At 47.1% G+C, this 21,876-nt stretch overlaps 1 protein-coding gene across 10 annotated transcripts; it reads right to left on the bottom strand.

The window, feature by feature from the left end:
- Window positions 1-166: 166 nt before the first annotated feature.
- On the bottom strand, window positions 167-21,702 carry PCYT1A (phosphate cytidylyltransferase 1A, choline). Of its 10 annotated transcripts, none has more exons than XM_086843134.1 (13): window positions 19,555-19,622; window positions 16,759-17,013; window positions 16,408-16,516; window positions 15,647-15,734; window positions 14,849-15,075; window positions 12,703-12,843; window positions 9,877-9,976; window positions 8,265-8,381; window positions 6,190-6,341; window positions 5,333-5,411; window positions 4,481-4,623; window positions 3,275-3,463; window positions 167-2,703 (listed from the first exon to the last, which is right to left on the bottom strand). In XM_086843134.1, exons 5-13 carry the CDS (start codon window positions 14,918-14,920, stop codon window positions 2,497-2,499), a joined length of 1,200 nt encoding a protein of 399 aa, XP_086699260.1. In that variant the 5' UTR covers window positions 14,921-15,075; window positions 15,647-15,734; window positions 16,408-16,516; window positions 16,759-17,013; window positions 19,555-19,622; the 3' UTR covers window positions 167-2,496. The 10 variants fall into 10 exon arrangements, with proteins under 10 accessions (XP_086699260.1, XP_086699261.1, XP_086699259.1 ...); XM_086843135.1 differs by lacking the exon at window positions 19,555-19,622 and adding an exon at window positions 17,782-19,463; XM_086843133.1 differs by having other exon boundaries at window positions 15,647-17,013; window positions 17,782-19,558.
- Window positions 21,703-21,876: the final 174 nt, after the last annotated feature.

The raw sequence follows: 21,876 nt of genomic DNA, 5'->3' as shown, positions 1-21,876 counted from the left end.
GCACTGCGTGTATCTGTGGGAATGACATGATCCTGGGGAACCTGGTTCATATTTTGCTGAAAGATCAAGCTCTTACCTACTGGTAAAACATGACAGTGCTGGAGAAGACTGGTCAAGGAATCCAGAAAAAAAAAAAAAGGCAAAGGAAAAAAAAAAAAGACTAGACTGGGATTTCAGTGTCCAATTTAATTTCAGTGCAAGGAGGAAGCAGAGATTATTGGTTACAAGAAACAGCTCTGTTATTCCAAGCTACATGTAAAACCACGGCTGGCTTCTTACCAAGCACCCCAGATTTTGCAGAGAGACCAAGTATGTTAAGGTCTCTGCAGAACAAGCCACCATCCAAAACACCATGGTTACCCAAACTTACAGAACACTGTTGCATAACTTGTGTTTAAAACAGTAGTAAGGCTCTAAAGCAGCCTGGCCTTTGTGAATTGGCTCAGGGAAGCAACCGCAACATCCGTACTGAGGGAAGGGTGAGGAAGGGAAGATAAGGGAAGAGACAATGTGGGTGATACAAAGTAAGTGTTCTACCACTCATAAACCAGAGGATTAATAACTGGATTCTACCATGTGACTGTTATTTGCTCCTTACAGTTTAAAATCCACAGCAGCCAGCCATGCTCCCACAGCTGTGCACATCCCTGCTGAAAGAGGTCCGAGTGGCAGATTAGGGATCCCCAAAACACCCTTTCCCATACTGGTTCTGGCCTCAAGAGAAGCACAGAACCTCTGTCAAGCCCTTTGGGAAGCATGACAAAAGACCATTAAGACAAAAGCTGGAAAGAAGCTGCAGCCTGTTCCTACCACAGGGCCACCATGTGCTCTGGAAGCATCACAGCGTGTGCCGAGCTTGTGGCAGCACTTGATGAGTTTCCTCTTTGCATCTGCTGCTCCCCAAGCCTCACATCCTGCTCTGGAGACCTCCCTGCAGCATTGCTGACAGGGGTCTGAGCTGTCCTCTGTTTCCAGCACCACAGGATACAGGCAACTCAGCCCAGCAGCTCCACCCAGAGACAGTGGGTAACAGAACCAAACCCTGGCAGAAAAGCTCCACAGCTACAAGACAGCAAGGCAAATTTCTCCAGTGCTAGCTGCAGAACAGGGTGGACCAACCTGCTCTGCTCAGCCATGGGGAGGGCAAGTCCCATTGGGGACCCACAGGCCACAAAGCTCGGTGTGTATCACAGACATGACAGCAGGCACAACTTGGACCATGGACTCAAATGAGCACTGTGTATTTAAATAACCTTAAAAAGCTGCAGCACTCTCTGATGCTCCCTCCACCCTGCCTCATGGAGCAGAGTGAGCAGGCATGGATTTGTGCATGTTCTACACAAGCCAGGTAACTGTCACACAGGACTGGGGCCCTTCATCTGTCCAGCTGCACACACTGGCAGTGAACTGGCTGCTTTGCCCTTAGAGCAGCGACTTCATGGCACCAGTGTGAAGGACTCCTCCAGCCCCTAGAGCACAGCAACTGAAACACAAACACACACACAGCACAGTGCTGAGGGACCATTTGGACAGACACTAAAACACGTAACACGCCACAGACTGGAACAAGGAATTTCTCAAAAGACTACACACATTCATTTCCTACCTGGCCTCTCACACACTCAAGGAAATGCATGACAGCAAGTGCTCTGAAGCAAAGATTAATTCTCTTCTCTCCAACAGCAACTCAGGGCTCAATTTTACCTCAGGATTTAGCAGTCTTGTTAAGATTAGCTGGAAAGGCCTTTCCCCTGCAGCCCCTCCACTGTTTGGAGCTGTGAATGCTGTGCACTTTATGGGGTGTGCCACTCTACAGTGCTGCAAGTCCTTCCCGGGTGTAACTCCTGCGTGCCAAGCTGGTACTCCCCACCCAGCACGTCCTCACTGCAACACACTGGGAAGCTCAGTTAAGAGCCATGCGAGCACTACAGGTCTGCTGGATAGATTCCTATCGGCTCCAGCCCAGTAGGGATGTCTCTATTTCCTAGAAGCCTCATTACACCACTGCTTTGTGTGTGCTCTCGAGGTCATGCTGGTTGAGGAACTGAGGGGTCTTTCGTTTGGCAGTGGCACAGATAGTGCCTGGGGGTAGGGGGCATAAAACAGAAGAGCTGAAGGAAAGAAGAAGACAGATGGGTCTTCCCACTCTCCCTCTTGCCTGGAGGCTTAACAAGGGAAAAGAAACCAAAACAAAAGCCACGCTTGAGTGCTATTCTTTGCCCTTTTAACAAATATTTTCTTAAAATATAAAAACCATCTTCACCCTGGAAACCGCTAGAACGTAAACAATAAAAAGGGGACTTAGGGAGACAAAGGGAGAGGAGGTTTGAATGTGCTTCCAGGCAGCAGCCCTTGCTAAGAGCAACGGGTGCCTCCAAGGCCCTGTGCTCACCATCAGCCCTGTTCCTATGGCTCTCTTGCTCATTTAGAGTTCCCCAGTGGGTCTGGACTTAGGATTCAGTGATTAGCAGTCTGCAGCAAATCCTGGCAGGTAGGTTAATCCTCTTCATCCTCACTGATGTCATAGGTGACTGCAGACTTGTTCCTGGAGCGGTTGGCAGGTGAGGAAGGAGGAGTCTTGGTGGAAAAGGGCCAGCGGAAGGAGGGAGATGGCGAGCGGTCGTGTGTGGGGCTGCTGCTGGGACTCTGCTTTGGGCTGATGGCCTGCAGCATCCGGCCCTTGCCCTCTTTCAGCATGTGTTTCTGGTGAGGGAAGCAAGAGGACAGTTAGCATGGATTACAGTCATGGAAATGGACACTACTTACAGCCCATGTAGCATTTTGAGTTGTGTCCCTTCAGAACTTCATGCTATTTAAGAGCAGAAAAAGCCCCAGCATCACTCGGCTTTGGAAACTGCACCCAGTGTAATCATCATTAATTTCCAAGAAATGCCTGTGATATTCACCCAGAAGTGCAGGAAAGCCTGGCATAAACAGGTAGCTTCAGACTCATCTTAGGCCAATGACAAAGTGACCACCATCCTCTTGGCAGCTCAGTGGTCAGCAGGGCACAAACTGGAGTTTACAGGCCTGCTTGTGGGACAGAGGAGTTTTTCACTCTACAATATAACTGGCACTATCTCCTTGGCAATGGTGAGTAGTCCCTGAAAATAGGCTGCCCAAGCCTGGGCCACTTGTCTGGAGACTGGCAGCACACTGAGCACTGCAACAAACGCCAAATTTCTGCTTTCCTATGCAGACTCTGTAGGAGCCCTAAAATGTCTGTTAATGTCTCCAAAATTCCCTTTCCCATTTTCCCAGAACAACTCCTTACCAATGCGCCCTCTGGGCCAAACATCTCCAGGAAATTGCCGATGAACTCCCGGGACTTCTCTTCCCACTTCTGAATGAGATCAATACTCTTCTCTTCCACTTTCTGGACAAATTCCTTTGACTTCTCCTCTACATCCTTCACCCTTTTTTTCACCTTGTCCACGCGTTCCTGGAGGTGATATTTTTTCTCCTGCACAGAGAGTGGTGGATCAGAATACAGCTCACAAGATTTGAGCGGAGACCATCTCTGCTTTGTGTTACTACACTGAACTGCTGCTTGATACTCAGCATCCCCATTAGTCTGGTGACACTTCTCCTTCACTTCCATGACACTTCTTTCCTAGACTACATGGCAGACACAGTGGGGCTGTGAGACACTCTGTGGCAGACACTGGCACAGTACACAAAGCAAAACTAAAGCCAGAGATAAGCACTATCTAATAGGAGTGCATGGAAGAAGGAAATATTTATACAGCACACAGATTAGTATGATTTGCTGTAGGTCTCTCTCGCATATCACAACAGCACCAGTCAGTCTTTCTGCTTGGTATTTCTAAACAGAGGGAGAGTTATGTGCCAAAGAGAGGCCAAGCAGCTGTTACCTCTCCTGTTTCATTGTTCACAGGCACAGTATCTGAGTGATAAAAAAAATGTTTACGACTTTACTTCCAACATCAAAAATGTCTTCTGCCATGCATTCTTTCTGAGGGCTAGAGCTGCACAGCACAGGATCAGGGCATATCCTACTGTCCTACCCAAGCACTGCTGTTCCAGGAAGGGAACAGCACAGTGGAAACAGCATCAGATTTTATCCTAACAAATGACTCTACCCTAAGGAGGTGGCTGGGGGAAGAGGAGAGGGATGAGACAGCAGTTGCTATCAAGAAACACTCACTCTTCATTCAAGAAAACATACATTTTGCCACATACCCTCTCCTCAGCTCTTTCAATAGGTAAGACATCATCATGACATCACTGCCAAGAAAGCAGCATTAGCAGTCTCCCAGTTTGTCTGAGTGGGTCCCTGAGGTGATTTCAGGAAGTCTAATTTCTACTCCAAGAACACTGGTTTAGTGCCAATGCTTAGCTCCGCAGATGGGCCTTTCACTGGCACATGGCAGGACTGTGCTATCACTAGACAAGACTCTCTTCACACTTTGCAAGATTCTGGCTCCTGCAGCATGTGGTGAGACCCACTTCAACTCACGTTTATGAAGCTGACATTGAGCTCCTTGGCCGTGTAGCCCCGCTGCAGGTTCCGCCTGGCATAGACGTCGTAGTCCCGCACGATGCGCGTGATGATGTCGGATGTGGAGATGCCCTCAGTCCTCTGGGTCGGTGCAAACATGCCTAAAGTTGGGGAAAAGGACCCAGGACAGCTTGAGCAGGACACACGGCAAAGAGCTACTGCCACCTCTATTAGGAAACAATTTATCCTGTCAAGACCTCACTTCCTAATTCACACATCTTTGTCCTTAAATGTACAATACCACAGCCATCCTTTCTGGGATGCCTAACTAAGACCAAAACATGCCAAAAGCCTGTCAAAATACCAGGTATTCTAATGAAAAGGTCCTCACTTTAGCTGGTTTAAATATTGACTGCACACAGAATAGTGTGGGGCAAGGACAGGACAAGGGGTCCTACATTTAAATGGATGGAAATATAACACTCTGATGGCTGAGTTTGGATAGATATAAAAAAGCTGCACCCCCAGTGAATTTTACAGCAAACAGCTAGAGGTGCCCCTCTGCTAAGTTCATTAGACTCCCCATTTGTGAGAATCTCTAAGTCAAAGTGTAGTATATTTTCAAGAGGTTGCTGTTAATTCAATCAAAATAACTAGATTGAAATTAGGAATTAATGCTGGGCCATGCTTGGGATGGGACATGGAATAGTCCTAGTGTTATGAAGCAGGGCCCAGAGCTGCTTTTTCTGGCCACCAGAGCCTCCTGGACAGACCTTGTTCCCAGAGGGACATAATCTTGCATTACAGAGGTACAGGAAAAACTACAGAAGATTTTGACAGGAAGCCCTGGAGAATCTGAGGGGGACGCACCTGCTTCTTTTATATGCTTATAGACATCATCACTGCCAGCAGAAGAGTAGGGGATGTCATCATGTGCAACAAAGTCGATCTGAAAATTTAAAAAGCAAGTCAACATTTTATCTGGAAAGTGCAGATGTCCTTCTGTTGAAAGATGGTAACTTTCGGCTCAACACCTCCACTCAGGGGTGTGAGAGAGAACAGCAAGACACTTCCCTCTTACAACACAACAGAGTTGTGTTCTCAGTGGCAATTGCCTGTGAATTGTAAGCAATGACAGAGAGGAAAGAAAAGGCTGGGAATAAGGGCACAGCTGCTCTAAACTCCACAGAGAAATGGCTTGTTAACGGCAACAACGGTAAACTAAGCAAGCTCCCCTGGAGACTCCTTCACTTCCCAAAGCTGTTCAACAGATGTTAGAGATTCCTTCCACTTTATCTCACCAACTGATAAAAGGCTTTCAAGACAACTTGTCTGGTCTCCTGTGGCAGGGAAGCTGATGTATATCTAAGCTGCTCCTGCTATAAGCAGGGAGTTGGACCAGGCACCCCCCAGAAATCCCTTCTAACCCATGTAATCCTCTCCCTACTGCATTTCACACCTATCAGTAACCAGCACCGACTTCTCCTGAAATAATGAGAACCCTCTCAGGCTTTTTCACTGTGTCACAATCTCTATTTTAGCATTACATGCCAGCTCAGCAACTACACTTCCAAGAAACTCACAATTCCCATAACCCAGTTCATTCTATATTTGAGGAGCTTCAACAGAAACAGTTTGCTCAGGCAGAGGTCACCCCCAAGGATGAATTCTTACTGTAAACAGAGAGGCTAATCAAAATTCCAAACAGATCAGATACCACAAATTACCCTGTGCTCTGCCAGGAACTCGGGTGTGAGGGTCCAGGGTGCATTTCTCACCACCTCGTCCACATAACGACAGTGCTGCACAGCATCGTAACGCTCGTTTTCGTTCATTACCGTGAAACCCTTGAAGTTGTGGGTCAGCTCGTCACTGCAGACTGGAGAAACAGGCAGAGAACACTGAGTCTGAGGCACTTACCCCAATGATTTACAGTTAAAGGACCTTGCCCACACCCTGCTGAACCAGACAATGCCAGCAGCTGACAGAGGCTGGTGTTTCAAACCCAGCTTTCCAGCCACAAAGCATCAGGAACTGGGACCTCTGCAGGACACTTCTGGGCAGGCTGTTTGGGGAATTTCTGCCCAAGCTGGGGACCCACATCCCAAGCCTTTAAGGTCTCCAGAGCTTACAGCACTTATCAAGAAAACCAGCCAACACAGAAGACCACTCTTCTGTAAGAAATGGCACCTGGGGGTCTGCTGGGCAGAAATCTGTGTTTAAAGCAATGGATGTCTCAGGCTTGGAATCTGAAAAAACTTATTGCCTGAACTTCTGATTTCATAAAATGCCATACCACAGCCTATTTCTTGGAAAGATACATTAAAACAAAGGGGGAGTTCACAGGATCAAGCTTAATTATTATTATGTTCTATGAAAAAGTAAATTAAAAACTCTTCATAATCTGCAATGTAAGATATTGAGGAAGGAGTTCTATTTGATTATCAGACTCAAAAGTAAACAAGGCATTACCAGTCTCACTGGTATTGGATATATTTATGTTCTAGACAAACAGATGATAAAGAGTGGGGGAGATTGTTCCCTGCTTGGAGCTAATGTTCGCTTGGGATGTAGCCTGTAGCTTCAGTCCTGGTGCAAGGGGAGCAGTTCATTGCCCTCCTCCTCACCTGTCTCCGAGAGGCATGGAATGTGGTTACACTCCTGGCTATTTTAATATGTTAATAGTTTGACCTGAAGTTATTTTCCTGTTTGTTGTAGTGTTTATGTACATGGGGATGTCTTTCAGCCTTTAAGATTTCTAAGCTCAGGGCAGTTTGTAGATTGGAGCAACTGTTTCAGCTTTCCTCTCTCTCTTCCCCTCCTAGACACTACAGTAGCACACAAGTGCAGGCATATACTACTATTAAAATGCTCCCAGCAATAACTGTGGTAAGGACACAAACCACCCAAGGATGTTATAACTGTTCTATGGCAGGGTGAGAATTTCATTTTGCTTCACAAAGACACTGGGAATTGAGAAAACTAGTTAAAGGTATTTTCAGTTCTCATACATTAGCATCATTATGCAGCCTGACCAGGGGTCAGCTCCTGACAGATGACAATCACAGCCTGATGTGCCCTTAGCATGGGTGCAGGGATGGGCAGAGGCACTGCCTGGACAGAGGCCCATGTACTGCAGCAGCCAGAAGAGGGATATCTTTTTTCCTGTTACATTCTTGAAGGAGCCTGGCTGAAACACCTCTGCTAGATCCCTTCAGGCACTCAGCCAGACACTCTTGGCATCATCTAAACATCTATGACCTAACAGACAAAATGGGGAACTTCTATTTGAAGAAGGAAGGCCTCACTGACTTCCAGGTGTCCAGGCACATGCCCAAGAAACCACCATGATCTTCACGCTCCCAGTGGGATCTGTCTGGCATTGAGCAATCTCCAGCAGGAAACTGAAGCCTGGAGTGACTTGCAGGGCAATAGAGGTGAAAAAAGCAGCCATGGAGGGACTCATACTTTAGCTGTCTCTTTTACGAGTCCAAAGTAGATGCTCAACTTATCTCTAGTATATTTTGATAGTCAGATGTGCAACTCACCCGTACCTGTCACAAAATAGAGGGGTCAAATTAAAACAGCATGATCTTTTCCTTAAGCACTCATTTGGTACAGGATATCTTTCTGCAGACATATCCAATCCTCAACATTTTGCAATGAGACTCCAGCAACATTTAGGATAAGTGTCTGCAGTGAGAGTCACTGAGGTCACAAGACAAAACCGCTGTATGCACAACCACAGGCAGAGCTAAACTGTACTCCTGCAACAGCCAAAGTCAACAAGGTCACTCCTTACCTCCAACAATGAGGTATGTGTTTGGGAAGAGGTTCTTTGCTTGCATCAAGGCCCGGGCATGTCCAGAATGGAACAAGTCAAATATTCCATCAGCATAAACTCTGACAGGGCGATCCACTGTGCCAAAGAGACAGAGAGACAAATGTGAATATGCCTTCCTGGAGAAGCAGCTGCTGCTCATACTCACATTTGAGGACCTTCTGAAAGTAATGGAGGTGTTAGGAGATGTTACAGAATGCAGCACCATAATCAGGACAGAACTGTGAAGACAAATGCTTGGCTCTCTGCCTTCCCATGTGGAAACAAATGCATCTGAGCACAGAGCTGAAATACAAATGCATTAAAAGTGGACTGAAAGCCTACCATGTATCACCCAAACAAGGGAGAGCAAGGGAAATGCAAACCCTGAACATTTCCCTTCTATGGAAATCCAAATGCAGAATTAAATTTTTGCACAACAGTGAGATAGCAGAGGGGACCTGGCTCAAATGTTTCACAGGCGCCTGATTTCCTCCTGCCTGCCAGGTTGGCATCTCAAGACCTTTACAGCATCCTCCTCTGCAGCCTGCTGCCACAGTCTGGTTTAGGGACCAGCATCATTAGCTCCCCCAGACATATACAGTGTATGGCATTATTCAAAAACACAGATGAACTACTCAAAGAAAAGCAGACACAATTCTGTGTCTGCAAAAGCTTTCTGTATGCCAGAAGAGGGCTGGTCCTAGCAGACCTTTATGAATGTTCATTCACATTCTGCAAAGGGGATGGGATATCTTTATCTTTCCTTTGTACCTACAGCAGCTACAGTTCCTGAGCACAGACACAAACAGCAACAAGGAATTGTGCACTGTATTTTAGTCTTGGCAGGCAGGAGAGCTACCACTGCTGAAATCAGAGACTGTTGTGCCGACTCTGGAGATTTTCATCTGGGAAATTAATGCAGACTGTGAAAGACACTGGATTTTTAGAACCTCTGGCAGGAAACCACAGACAGGTCTCAGTCTGAGCTGGCTCATCTCTCAGTAGCAGCCAGGTAGACAGAAGTGCTGTCTGCACACGTGGTTTGGCAGGAGAGGGCCGTCATCCTTCAGGAGTCTGTTGTGCCTCTGCTTCCCCTTTGGACTTGCAAAGGGGACAGTGTTTCTCCCAGCCTGGTTTAGAGAATAATAGGACACATTCTTGTTGTGGGGCTGGCCTGTGGTGTTTAATGACACTGACTTTAATTCAAACCCAGGCTAGAATGGGACATTCTGGACAAAGATATAAATTGGTTTTACTTGCCTGCTTCAAGTTGCAGAAAATATGACTTTTAAAGTGCTTAACTTTAAGCTACCTCAGACAAAGTACTACAGAAAGTGTGCATTTCTATGGCTGTCAGTGGCTCAGCTAGAGTTTAAAACAAATATCTGTAGTGCCCTCACACAAACTCAAATTTCAGGTGTACTGACGGGCCATATTTCCCATGGAAACAGTTATCTAATCACCAAAGCACTCCCTAAGTCATTGGCTGTAAACCTGGTCCAAGGCTTCGTCTCAGAGATATCCCAATCATACCCACACCCCCCAAACCCAACATTTATACAATTCCCTTCCAGTCTGTGTTCTTACTTACAAGGGGTCCCTCTCATGGCTTCTTCATATGTTACTCTGATGTATGGCTTGCTGTAGTCGATCTCCACTTCATCTGAGAATGGAGCTGGCTCCCTCAGCCCCTAAACAGCCAGCAAAGTTTCACTGTGAGAGTGCAAAAAGCGAGGGCAGTTCATAGATCACAGGCACTGCCATTGCAATGTCCTAGGCAACAGGTGACTCATTGTGCCTCTGCACAATTCAGACACATGTATTAAAGACTAATTAGTGCAAAACCTCAAAACAGCCTTGCAGGCTGATTATCCTGAGTTTAGAGAGAGGAACAGAGTGAGAAAAGAAGGGTTTAGAAGACCGTATTTATACTGGACCAAGAAAATCAGAGAATCAGAGCTGCAGCTGCTAAACTCAGACTTTTGACAAACAGCAGTTCACAGTAGCACAAGCCAAGCTTCCAACCTCACTGTCTCAACTCCAGCTGTGCCCACTCTGGCAAGACCATCACTCTGCTCTTCCTGAGTGTTTGTGCTGTGATGTACAAACTAACAGCTCCTTGATTTGAGTATATGAACAGAGAAGAAGAGCAATACTAACTGCAGCACTAACTCCCAGGGAATGTGTGTGTTGCCACCATTTCTGAGCCATACAAATGAGAGACTGATCTTCATCTGTGGCAGAATGACTTCAACTGCTGCAAGAAAACTCCTCTAGCCTGCTAGCTTGACCACACAGTACATTTAATCAACAGCTGAAGTCCAGGCATCATTTCTGGTCTGCTCTGAATAGAAATGAAACATCTGCCCTTCCCATTACAAAACAAACAGCTCAATTTCCTTCTAGCTGGAAGGTGTAAGGCTGCAATGGACATCTTGTTCCTGAGTCAGAGCACTAGGAAACAAGCTTGCAAATCATTACAATAATACCTTCAAGCTGAAAAAGGCTAATCTGCAGTTTCCTCTCTGGCTTCCTGTCCCACTGCAGAATCATGGCAGTGTCCAGCACCACTGCAACCACAAAAACCACTGCTGTTCTGGCCAGTGTCGTTCCTTATTAGAGTGCTTATAGTGAAATGCACAGGAAAACAACCACTGACCACTACATGCAAACGAACTGCTACTGCTGAACATCTCCTTTAAGTTACTGAGGGCTCCACGTTTCACACAGTACCTCCTCTACCAGGATCCTTGCTGTCAGATAAGGCCTGCAGGTCTTTCATCACTGCCATTAAGTCTAGGACTTCCCTATAAAACCAGATTCTTGGCAGTTTAGTTGACACATACCTGATACAAAGTTAGGAATAAAAGCACATAAAAGCCCTATCAAAATTATCAGAGGAACAGAGAGGCATGTCCTCAGAAGATCCTGCCAGAGTCTTGCCCTTCTCTTGCAGGGCCAGTGAGGGTCAAAACTCAACCTGATGTGCACAATACAACAGGCTTACGTGTCAACAGGTTTGTTACCACCATCTGCTGCTGAGCTTCAGGGGAACATTCTGCCAACAGCTGCTTAGATGGGAGTGGAAAAGGCTTCAAGGTAATCTCACAGTTAGGCAACACTACTACTCTCACTATAATAAATAAAACTTTTGCAAAAGGAAATAAAAAATCTTTCATCAGAACTGTGTTTGCCCTGTGGCTAAAAAACAGGCAGGAAGCTCAGAAAGTGGCTAGGTATTACTTGTCTTGTGCTGTTCACAGATGTTTTACTTCTAACAGAGGACAGACATGAACTTGAAGAGCAAGTGATTCCCATGGAATAATAAATAACCTGCACACTTCTCTTTCCTTACTGAAATACATGGGATCTTTAAGAGGGACAGGGTGGGTTTTCGCAACAGTGAAGGATGTAAAGATTCTGTGGGATAAGTTACACAATAGCTCAAGCCTCTCTCCCCAGTGCCTGCCTCCTCAGTTCTCACTGCTGGTGCTGCTCTTACTTCATCACCACTGTCAGTGATGTGTGACAGGGCTGAAGCCCTCCTGAAGAGCAGAACATTGTCATCGAGGAGGGAAGTTGCAACACATCACCACATTTTGCCAAGGACCATGACCCTGGTATGACATGGCAGGGATGGTAGCTGGCTTTTGACAGAGATAAGAAAAGAACAACTAGAGCACACGTGATGCACAGGGCAGCTCCAGGAAGAGGGCAGAGAAGAACTATAAAAAGCCAATTGTCGCAATATTGTGGCAAGGACAAGTTAAAGACAGCCCTGTTCAGTAGCATTAACTGGATCAGACCCCCTTCAGAAAAGATCCCACTGGTTTTAGCTAGTTAAATCCACTCCAAGGTTGATCTAGAAAATAAATCCTTTTGGTTGTTTGCTGTGTTTTTTTCCTGGACACTTCCAAAGTACCAGCAACAAAAAGGCGTTCTCTCTCCAGACCAAGAAAATGGAATGAACAGTGATCTTCCCAGTGCATCAGAGCATGGATTCAACAAATCACTTCTTCAGGTGCTTACAGGCTTCAGTCCCTCCTGCAGTTGTTATGTGCTTCTCTCTCAGTGGGTCACTTAAAACCCACCTATGAGAAATGCTTACTTCTCCATGGCTCTCTAAATGCATGCCTCTTTGGCTCAGCTTAAGTGACAAGCCGGACACACCACAAAAGCAGCTTAGCAATGCTTGCCTCAGACCTAATTTAAGCCCACACTGTAAGTATGTTATTAGTATGAACAAAGGAAGATTCCAAACTGGATTTGCAAGAAGGAGAGCTACTGTCATTTGTTTCTTATCCCCTGCCCCCTCTTGTTTTCTCTGTCCACAGACAAACCACCACCTGTACTGAGCTGTTACAGCTCAGTGTCCTCATCTCACAGGCTCCCAAAATTCTTATCTCTGCTTACTTACAAGTGAGCGTCGGGACATTTTTGGAGGGATTCCATCCAGCTCTGTTGCCCCATTAGGGCCTGATCCATCTTTCCTTCTCTTTCGGGAATTCAGCCTGGAGGAGGTCGGCGGCTCCATCTTGCCAAGCACGTCCAGAAAGCACTGGAACAAAATGAAGGAGAGGGAAAAAAGAAAAAAAAAATAAAAGAGATATTTCTCAGTTCTTCCAAAACAGAATCAGTCAACTGCAGGCACAGTGTACAGAAGGTCAGTGCAAAGACACAGCCACCTCACAAGGGGCTTAGCCAGTTGTACTTGGCATCAGCTGCCAAGACTTGACAAACAGTGCCTGGTGGGAATACTGAATCATTTAATGCAACTCAGAGCTGTTCTGCAGAGAGAAGCGTGCAGCAGTCAGCTGGCTGGAGAGACACTGAAACAAGAGTTGCAATGCAAATTACAAATCATTACTACGAGGTTAATAATGCTATTTTCACATCTAAAAGGCAACCTAAGGATTATGGCATGCCCAGCTCACATTCAGCCCTCATCCAGCTCTCATTTGGATTCTTTACCCTTTACACCCCCAGGGCACCTGCTGAGTGTGCTGCATCTCTGTACAGTCCTGAAGAGAAGAAGGAAGGTCTATGCAGAAGGATAAGGGCAGGGGAAGGGCTCATAACTTAAATGAGTTTAAATAGGCTTGCTGTTTGCTTTGTCGTTTGTGTAAGACCAAGCTGCAGCTCCCCAGTGGGGACAGCCCACCTGGGGACGGCTGCCACCGTGTTCCACTCTTGTCCCTTGTCCCCACTGCAGTGGTGACTCAGCAGATGGTGAAGCAGCTGCTGACACCACATTAGGCCACACTTACTTCTGGCACTTTATATACCAGTTTGCAATTAGTTGTGGTTCAGCTGAACTGCTTCTCTGATGAACAGACAGATATACCACCAATTTGGGACAGAAATGGTGACAGTTATAAGGAAGGAATCTATTTGTTCTTTGGGCTGGAATCACTGTACCTTTCCAAAAGGGCTGGAGTATTAGTAACTCAGCTGAAGGAAAAATAGAGATTTATACGAAGGCATGACAGTGAATATTCCCTTTCCAGCTGCTGCAGGAGTTAGAAATGGGTGCTAGATTTGCAAAAACTAAAAAGCACCACTATCTCTCTTGTTAACTTGAAGTGTGCCCCTCTCCAGGGGCATGGCAGTTCTGGCCTGCTGTTCCAGAGAGCAGTATGACCCCTCCTTAGCGATCCTTAGGTGCGTGCCTCAACTCCCTAATAATAAGAGTGGTGGAATTTAAAGAGGTGTGGAATTTAAAACGTCTCCCCACCCACATGCAGTGGGTGTACTGGAATGTTAGGTGGGGCAAGTGCAAGGTGTGACAAAGAGCAGATATCCCCCTGAATAACCACCTTTTTCAGCAGCAGAGGGGCTCTGCTGAGTGTTCTACTCGGGATGAGCTGGGACTGTCCTCGCTAAGGGCCACTGGCAAAGCTCTGCTGTTTGGCAGGCAAGAAGGGTGTGCTTTGTGAAAGAGCTATTAAGTAGCAGATTTAGTGATCGGACTTACCCAAGCACACATGACTCAAGATTAAGGAATGCTCCAAAGTAGTAAGTCCAATGCAGTTTAACGAGATGCAAATATCTCTCCCTCCCTCCTACTGAGCATCAGCATGATGATACCTTATGGACAGTTTTAGGGTCAGGCACAGCTGAACTGGTTTGGGGCTACACACATATAAGTCTGCTAGACCTACCACAATGTATTAAGAACAGGGAAAGAGGATCTTAGGTCAATAGGGAGCCAAAAAATACTGTGGAGAAGATAAAAGCGAGAGTCAAGAGCAGCCACAAGGACATTCCAGAGCTGTGTGACCCATCCAGCACTCACTCCATAATGCCTGTGAGTCAAGCTTGCCGTTTCCCCCATTCCAGTAATTGAATTACTATTTCCTGAGAACAAACATATGGGAGGGTGCAAACATAACCTCAGGCAAAAAAAGTTTGGAACCCTCAGGTCCAAGTCTTCAAACATTTAAGCAAACATTTAACTTTCAAGTGAGATCTATAAATGCAGTATAAATAATATATTGCTATAAATGCAGTAGCTTCCAGAGTGCCTCTGTGAAAACACAGGCTATGACACAAGTCATTCTTACATTTTGCAAGGTGTCATCTTGCAAGCACACTCTGTGTCGGTCATTTACCACCGTGGTCCTAGCAGAAACCATGAAGTTCCAAAAAAGCAGCAAACATCTGTCTCTGGTTCAAGAAACCCCAGAATCATGGAAACACGGGGGAAACAGCAACTGATTTTCTTGTTATTTGGTTAAAATAATGTCACTGTGCTTCAAGTCACCTGTTGGTCTCTGACCACTTTCCTTCCCTTGGGAGAGAATTAAAAAGGTCTGTTAATGTGCTGAATGCAGACATTCTGAACCACTGCCCAGCAAAACATCAAAACCTGGGGGTTTGGCACTGAAGCACGGACACAGCAGCCCCACACACAACCAGGTGAAGCTCTTCCCACAACAGCATCACCCATCAGAGCAACCAGACTTCACTGCACACAAATACAGTCTCTGCTGAATTATCACCAGCCCCTTGCTGCTGGGTGCAGATCTCATGGCCAGCCAAAGAACTGCAGGTTACAGTACAGGACAGCACTGTCCCAGCTCAGAAGAAAACTCAAGCTTCTTCCAGCTCCTCCCACACCCAACCATCTGCTCTCCTCCACCCTAACTTTTCCATTTCTCAGGGTATACACAGATAGTTAAATGATGGCAACAACAACTTAAGTGAATAGATTCCAACTTGGGAGATTCTATTATTCGCTGTGCATTAAATCAGCAGCAGTGGTGAGACAGCATCAGCCACACAGCAGCAGCCCTATCCAATGTACCAAGTGAGAAACCATCTTCAAGGGTGGGATAAAAATAAGTTCTGTCTGCTCTAACCTTACATATGAGATGTTGCTGAAGTAGCCTCTGCAGTGCCTGGACAGCTGGGTTGTGCACCTCGTGAGTGACACAGCTCTGTTAATTACTCAAATAAATGCAGAAATGAAACAATAATTTTACCACTGTTCAGAACTTTAAAACCTCTGTCCTGCAGCTAGTGCATTTCTGGGAAGTCCTCCCACCACCAGGCTTGTCTTTATGAAAAATGGGAACACACCACAACTTACTGCAATAAACCTACTAATCTTAGAATGCTTCATTTTGACCCAGGTGACTAAAATAGCATCCCAAACAATTATTTACCACTAGTGGGATCCAGCATCTGTAGCTGAGTTTAACACATGAGGACACAGCTTTGCTTCCCCAAATGCATAAAAAACTGCCTGTTCTAAAATTAATTACATTTGCAGCAGATGGGGAAGAGGAAAGAGAAGATAACTCTCAAAGCTCATTCTGAACACTCCAAGATAGAAACCAAGCATAACCAGAAGAAAGAGCCTTGCTGTAAAATATTAACATTGTTCTATTTTAAGGTGTCACCATCCTGCATTATTGAGTTCATGGCTGAATAAGAGAAACTGCTCGAAAGGAGCAAAGTTGGAAATGCCTCGTTTGAAAAAGCCACGGGCATATCACAGTCTCTGCACCACTTTATAAAACACTCAAGGCTTTTCTCCTTTAACTTTTCTCCTGAAAGTTATTTCTTTGGTGCATCCTGTATCAAAGAAAGGCCTTGCATCACCTGCCAGCTAACTCACTGAAAGAGAAACCTGCACAGGCTCTGCGAGGAGCAGTTGATTGCCAGATGGGAAAAGAGTTGCTTTTCCTGTCAGGGAATCACTGAATCCCACTGAAACACAGTCAGTTCTGGGAGGGGAAAAAGGACAAGCATTGATTACTAGAAATATATATATATATATACACACATATACATACATACATACATATATATATAGGCAGGGAAGGAATTTAAAACTTCTCCCTTAGTGTCAGTTAACTATACCATCATCAGAGTTGTAATTTAACCACAACACCAAAGTTCACACCTCTGGCAGGTGGAAGATGTCAGAATAGGCCCAGCAAATCTTCCTGCTTAGCCAAAGCTTTACCTCACTGTCTGAACCTTTATGGACAGTGCTGCCATTTTTTAGTCTTGGTGGAATCAGAACTCCAGCATCACACTACACCAGAGAAGCAGGTCAGAGCTTTCTGTACTCTAAGCACACTGATGGCATGAGGACCTGGCCCATCTGCCTTTTTTTTTTTGATGTCCTGAAGAGCTTCTTGGAGAATTGTAACTGCAAACCTACATCAGTAGCAGGATTTCTTCTGCCATTTCTGCTGCTTTTCACTTGCAGATTTACCTGCAAAGCAAAATAAATGCTGCTACTTAAACTGAAAACCAGCTTGCTGCAACAACTCAGTAAATGCTCCAGCCCAAGGCTGTCTCAATTCCCACCAGGGACCCAAAGCACAAGATTGGAAGCTGGACCAGCAAGGCCCTGGGCCACCCATAGCTCCCTGGGTGGCACCACCTGCTCCAAGGCTGTCCTATCGTCCCTCTGAACTTGGGAGGCGTTGGCACAGTCAGATGTGACTGTCATGTGCTGCTTTGCCTACAAGATCATTGCACTTTACAGGAACAAGATACTTCTCTTCTGCTGACTCATCTGCAGGCAACACTACTAAACTTTGCACTCTGCCAGCTGTCTGCAGAGAATTGCCTTGACACATGGACAGCATGTAAGGCAGAGCCTCAGGGAAATGGGAGAAGTCCTGTCACTTCAGATAAGTCCCTTGCCAGGCTATAAAGTATCAAAGAGACCCTGCATTCCTCTGCATTCCTTGACCATAAATTGAAGAGAATCCTTTTCCCCCTGTTCTCCCTCATCTGCAACCTCCAGTCTCCAATTAACCTTACTGGTGTGTATCCCTGTGGAGATCTGTGGAGACAGAGACCTGGGAGAGGTTAATCACAGAAGACTCATCATGGATCTCTCTTCTATCAGTGCTTAAAGATCTTGCCCAATCTCCAAGGCAACTTCATGCCCAGCCCAGCTCTGTCCCAGTCTCCAGATGCAGAACATTTGCCTGGAAACAGAGTGCTGCTGGCTATGACCCAGCCTGCTCACCTCCAGACAGACTGCGACGCTCCCCACAGTCAGCATCTGCTCTAGCTGGATGATCGAGCCCTTGAGCCCCTTAGAAAGGTTATTGCAGGATCTGGCACAGTCACATTCAGTTGTAAAACACAGGCTGCTTCAGCTACTTTGGATCAAGATCAACAAAAGCAGCTGTCCCACAGTGTGTTAAAATCCACACGAACATAGGAAAGGATTCCTGTTCAGCCAGTGCCACACGTTGGTCCAACAGCATCCACACCTTTGCTATACCTGCTAAAACAACCCCCCAGGCCTTGCATCCCCTACTGGCACTGGTAACACTCAGAGCCTGAGCATACACAAGCTCTGGTATCCATGTCCTGCAATCAAAGGAAAGATGCTGCTTCTCACCAACAAAGTCCCAAACAGCTTAAGATAATTTAATTTTTTGTGGTCCTAACCACAACAGAAAACAGTTCAGTGTGGTCACCTAGATAGTGTTGCTAAGTAATACACACATAAAAAAGAGAAACTGCTGTCAAGACCTCTGTGAACTCACAGCCCTTCTGGGTACCTCCAGGCACTCAATGTCTCAACATGTGACAGCCTCTGCTGGGTGAGTGAAGCAGCAGAAATAGTTTATGCAGAATACCAGAAAAGATACTGTCAGGGATAATGAAGTATGATGATAGGTGGCCATTCTGACCTGACTTCTGCACTGTTTCGTTTTTAGGGATTAGCAACAGAGCTTTTTGAGACTGGAGGTATAAACCTCCTTTAGCAGGTTTACAGACCAATACCAATTCCTTACTGAAACAGTTATTGTTTGTGGCTCTCGGTAGAGTGATTTCAAGAGTGTTACAACCCAGATCTCGCAGTGAGAAACTTCTAAATCAGGAATTTTAATAAGTGTGTATATATGGCAAATATCTTCAGGAAATAATGCCTGGGTATTTGTCATCTGAATTTCAAAACCAAATACAGTGGCAGTCCTCAGACCCTGGGGTCCTGCAGATGGAAACCCAGCATTACCTGTTTCTGACCACCCCAACCTTTGCCAGGGTCCTGGTGCGGCAGCATCCCAGGGTGGGGACAGAGAGGCCACCTGCAGCTTCCTGCACCTCCCTCCACAGTGAGTGAGGACTACAGAGGAGCACCACAGCTCTCAGAATTCCTGAGGACTTCAAGTCCAATTACAAAACCATTAATCAGTGCAGCCAGGACTTCGGTGGACACAAAAAGCGGGTTAGAGGACATGTGCACCTACGCAGCGGCTGGGTCACACCTTCCCCTGCCGCAGCCAGGGTCATCTCCTCACTGTCGTCCCTAGGCCTTGACTGTCCCCTGGGCGGGGGGATGCTCCCCGGAATCCCCACGCTCCAAGCGCTCAGGATGCACTACAAAAGTTTCCCATTGGCCTGTCTACCTCTGTCTTCTCTCAGCTGCCAGTCCTGCCATCTCGGAGGATCACGCCCGAGCCTCGGCCTCTGCCCAAGCCCCCACAAAGGGGACGCAGCGCATCACGACCACCCCAGCAGACACTGCCCTCCTGCCCAAAGCCAGAGCTCCACGTCCCGCCCGGCCAGCACCTCCCGAAGCCCCCAGCCTGTGCCACGGCCACCGCCCTGCGAGAGGGGCCTGGGGAGGGACCCCTGACCGGGGAGCGTGCGGTGCCCTCATGTGCCGCCAGTCCGAACCCACTCGACAGCCCCGGTTCCGTGACAGGCACCGCTCCGCTCCCTGTCCCCTGCACCCACAGCCCCCTCGGTGACAGCCCGCCGCTCCCTCCGGACGCCCCCCTACCGGCGCGCCGCTCCGCAGCCCAGCCCGGTGAGTCCGGCCCCGGCCCCGCCGCCGCTCCGGCCCCGCCCCGCTCCCGCCGACGCCAGCGGGGCGCGGGCGGAGCCGCTGCGTGTCCGCCCGGAACCACGGGAAGGGACCGGGCCGCCGCGGGGAGACGCGTCCCGGGAATCCGCCCCTGGAACCTCCGTTCCGGCTCGCGACGGTCCTGCCCCGCGGCTCTTGGCGTCACAGAATAGCCGGAGCTGGAAGAGACCCACGAGGATCATCGAGTCCAACTCCAGGCCCTGCACAGCACCATCCACAAGAGTCACACCAAGTGCCTGAGAGCCTTGTCCAAAGGCTTTTTGAGCTCTGCCAGGCGTGGTGCCATCACCACTTCCCTGGGGAGCCCGGTCAGTGCCCAGCCACCCTCTGGGGAAAGAACTTTTTCCTGATACCCAACCTGAACCCCCATGACACAGCTTCAGAGCACTCCCTGGGGTCTGTCACTGTCACCACAGAGATCAGTGCCTGCCCCTCTGCTTCCCAACGTGAGGAGGGGAGACTGTGATGAAGTCTCTCCTCGATCATCCAGTGTATGGATGTATCCAGTGTGAATTCCCGAGGCTCTGGAAGGAGAGAGCTGCCCTGCGTGTCTACATCGTGCAGTGCTTCAGCACTGGCTCAATCTTTCTCCAGGGAAAATACAGCATCCCTTACCTCTCCCGTGCCACAGCCATGTGCCACTGAATGATTGCAGACTCTAATCTACTCACCTGCTTTGTACAACACCTTTGTGAAGAAGCCATTAAACCCCTCCAAAATGGAGCAAGTGCAAGGTGAAACGTTGTGATTTAGAAGCCACAGACTTTATAAAAGCTTCAAAACTAGTCTGAGGTTATATGTACCATGCCCTGGAAAATGTTATGTGGATGGTTTTGCTGTTCCCCAAAAGTCACACTTCAAGGTTGTGCACAAAATGAGCAGTGCTGTTGTATCTCTCTGCAGGTTCCTTAATGGGTGACAGCCACAGGCAGCAACAAAGCAGTCAGGGAAGTCACCCTCTATTTCCCACCAGAGGAAAAGGAGAGGAAGGCTCATAATAAAAATATTTCAAACTAATAGAGAGCCAGCAGTGTGCTGCCTCCAGCACTGTAGCTGAAAGAGGGATTCTAGGTGATGCATCCTAACTTTTTAGTTCCCCAGCTTCCACGAGCTGCATGGGGAGAGTCTGTTCTTCTGTAACAGTTGGTGAAGGTGGGATTCAGGGTTCACCTCACCCCACTTTGGCACTCTAAAAACCATTCATCCCACTGGAATGGTTCAGCTGTGCTTGCTCTGCCAGCAGAGAGAGCCATCTTCCAGTGGGCATGCTAAGATGCACTGCTGTCAGGAACCCACCTCGTCCTCTAAGTTTTGGGCAGATGAGAAGCTTTAACATTCTTCTGCAGATCTACTGCAGTCTGTCAGAGGCTGGAGTCCTAGCAAAGTTGGTCTCCAAACGTCCACCCTCATATTCCAAAACAATTACAGAGAGATTGAGAAATCAGTGTCGTATGTGCTGAAGAGCTTGAGGAGCAATGATCACTCACAGCGTCCACGGGTGCCAAATTGCACCGAACCAAGGAGCAGTTACTGCAGGGAGGAGTGGCAGTCATGGGGTGTGTGGGCTGCTGGCCTGACCTAATGTCCTAAATACCCCGACTTTCCATCAGTTAATACTATCTGTCTTGGTTTGAAAAGACAGGTGTCTGCTAAGGATGGCAGGAGCTTCTTTTGAAATGGAAAATGTAAACCCCCTCCCTCCAAATTATTATAATTTTGAAATTAAGGGGCTCTTAGGCAACAGATATAGGAGTAGGAATAACAGTTCTTTACTAGTATATATAAAAAAACCTCACAACTTAATAGGAAAATTAAAATAAAATGACAGAGTCACAATACTACCTGATATCCTGTTGGTCAGTGTTGGTAGCAGTCTGAACAGTGGCTGCAGTCTCCTTAGAGTGACATGTGGTTCTGTTGAAATAACAATCCTGTAGAAGGGTGTAGTTTTCTTCTGAAGGTTCAGTAGTGATGTATAACAATCTGGTCTTCCTCTGGGAATCCAGTGGAAAAAGGCTGACTGTGGTGTTCCAAGTCTGAGATTATATCCAGGTAGGAATGCTTGGTTCCTCCCCCTGGGTGGAGCATCTCACAATGGGATGATGTAATTTTATCAGTCATGCAGTGAGACTCAATGGCCCATTAACAGAAGATATCCCCTGGAGTTATGAGGGATGGGTCATGGAAGAGATAAAGAACACTGCCCCACCTGGTTTTAACAGATGGTAATAGAATACA

This window comes from Cyanistes caeruleus, chromosome 10, assembly GCF_971803275.1.
Source record: "Cyanistes caeruleus chromosome 10, bCyaCae1.hap1.1, whole genome shotgun sequence".
Taxonomy (NCBI): Eukaryota; Metazoa; Chordata; class Aves; order Passeriformes; family Paridae; genus Cyanistes; species Cyanistes caeruleus.
Note: the sequence above shows the minus strand (reverse complement) of the source record. Positions and strands in the feature narration are given on the sequence as shown.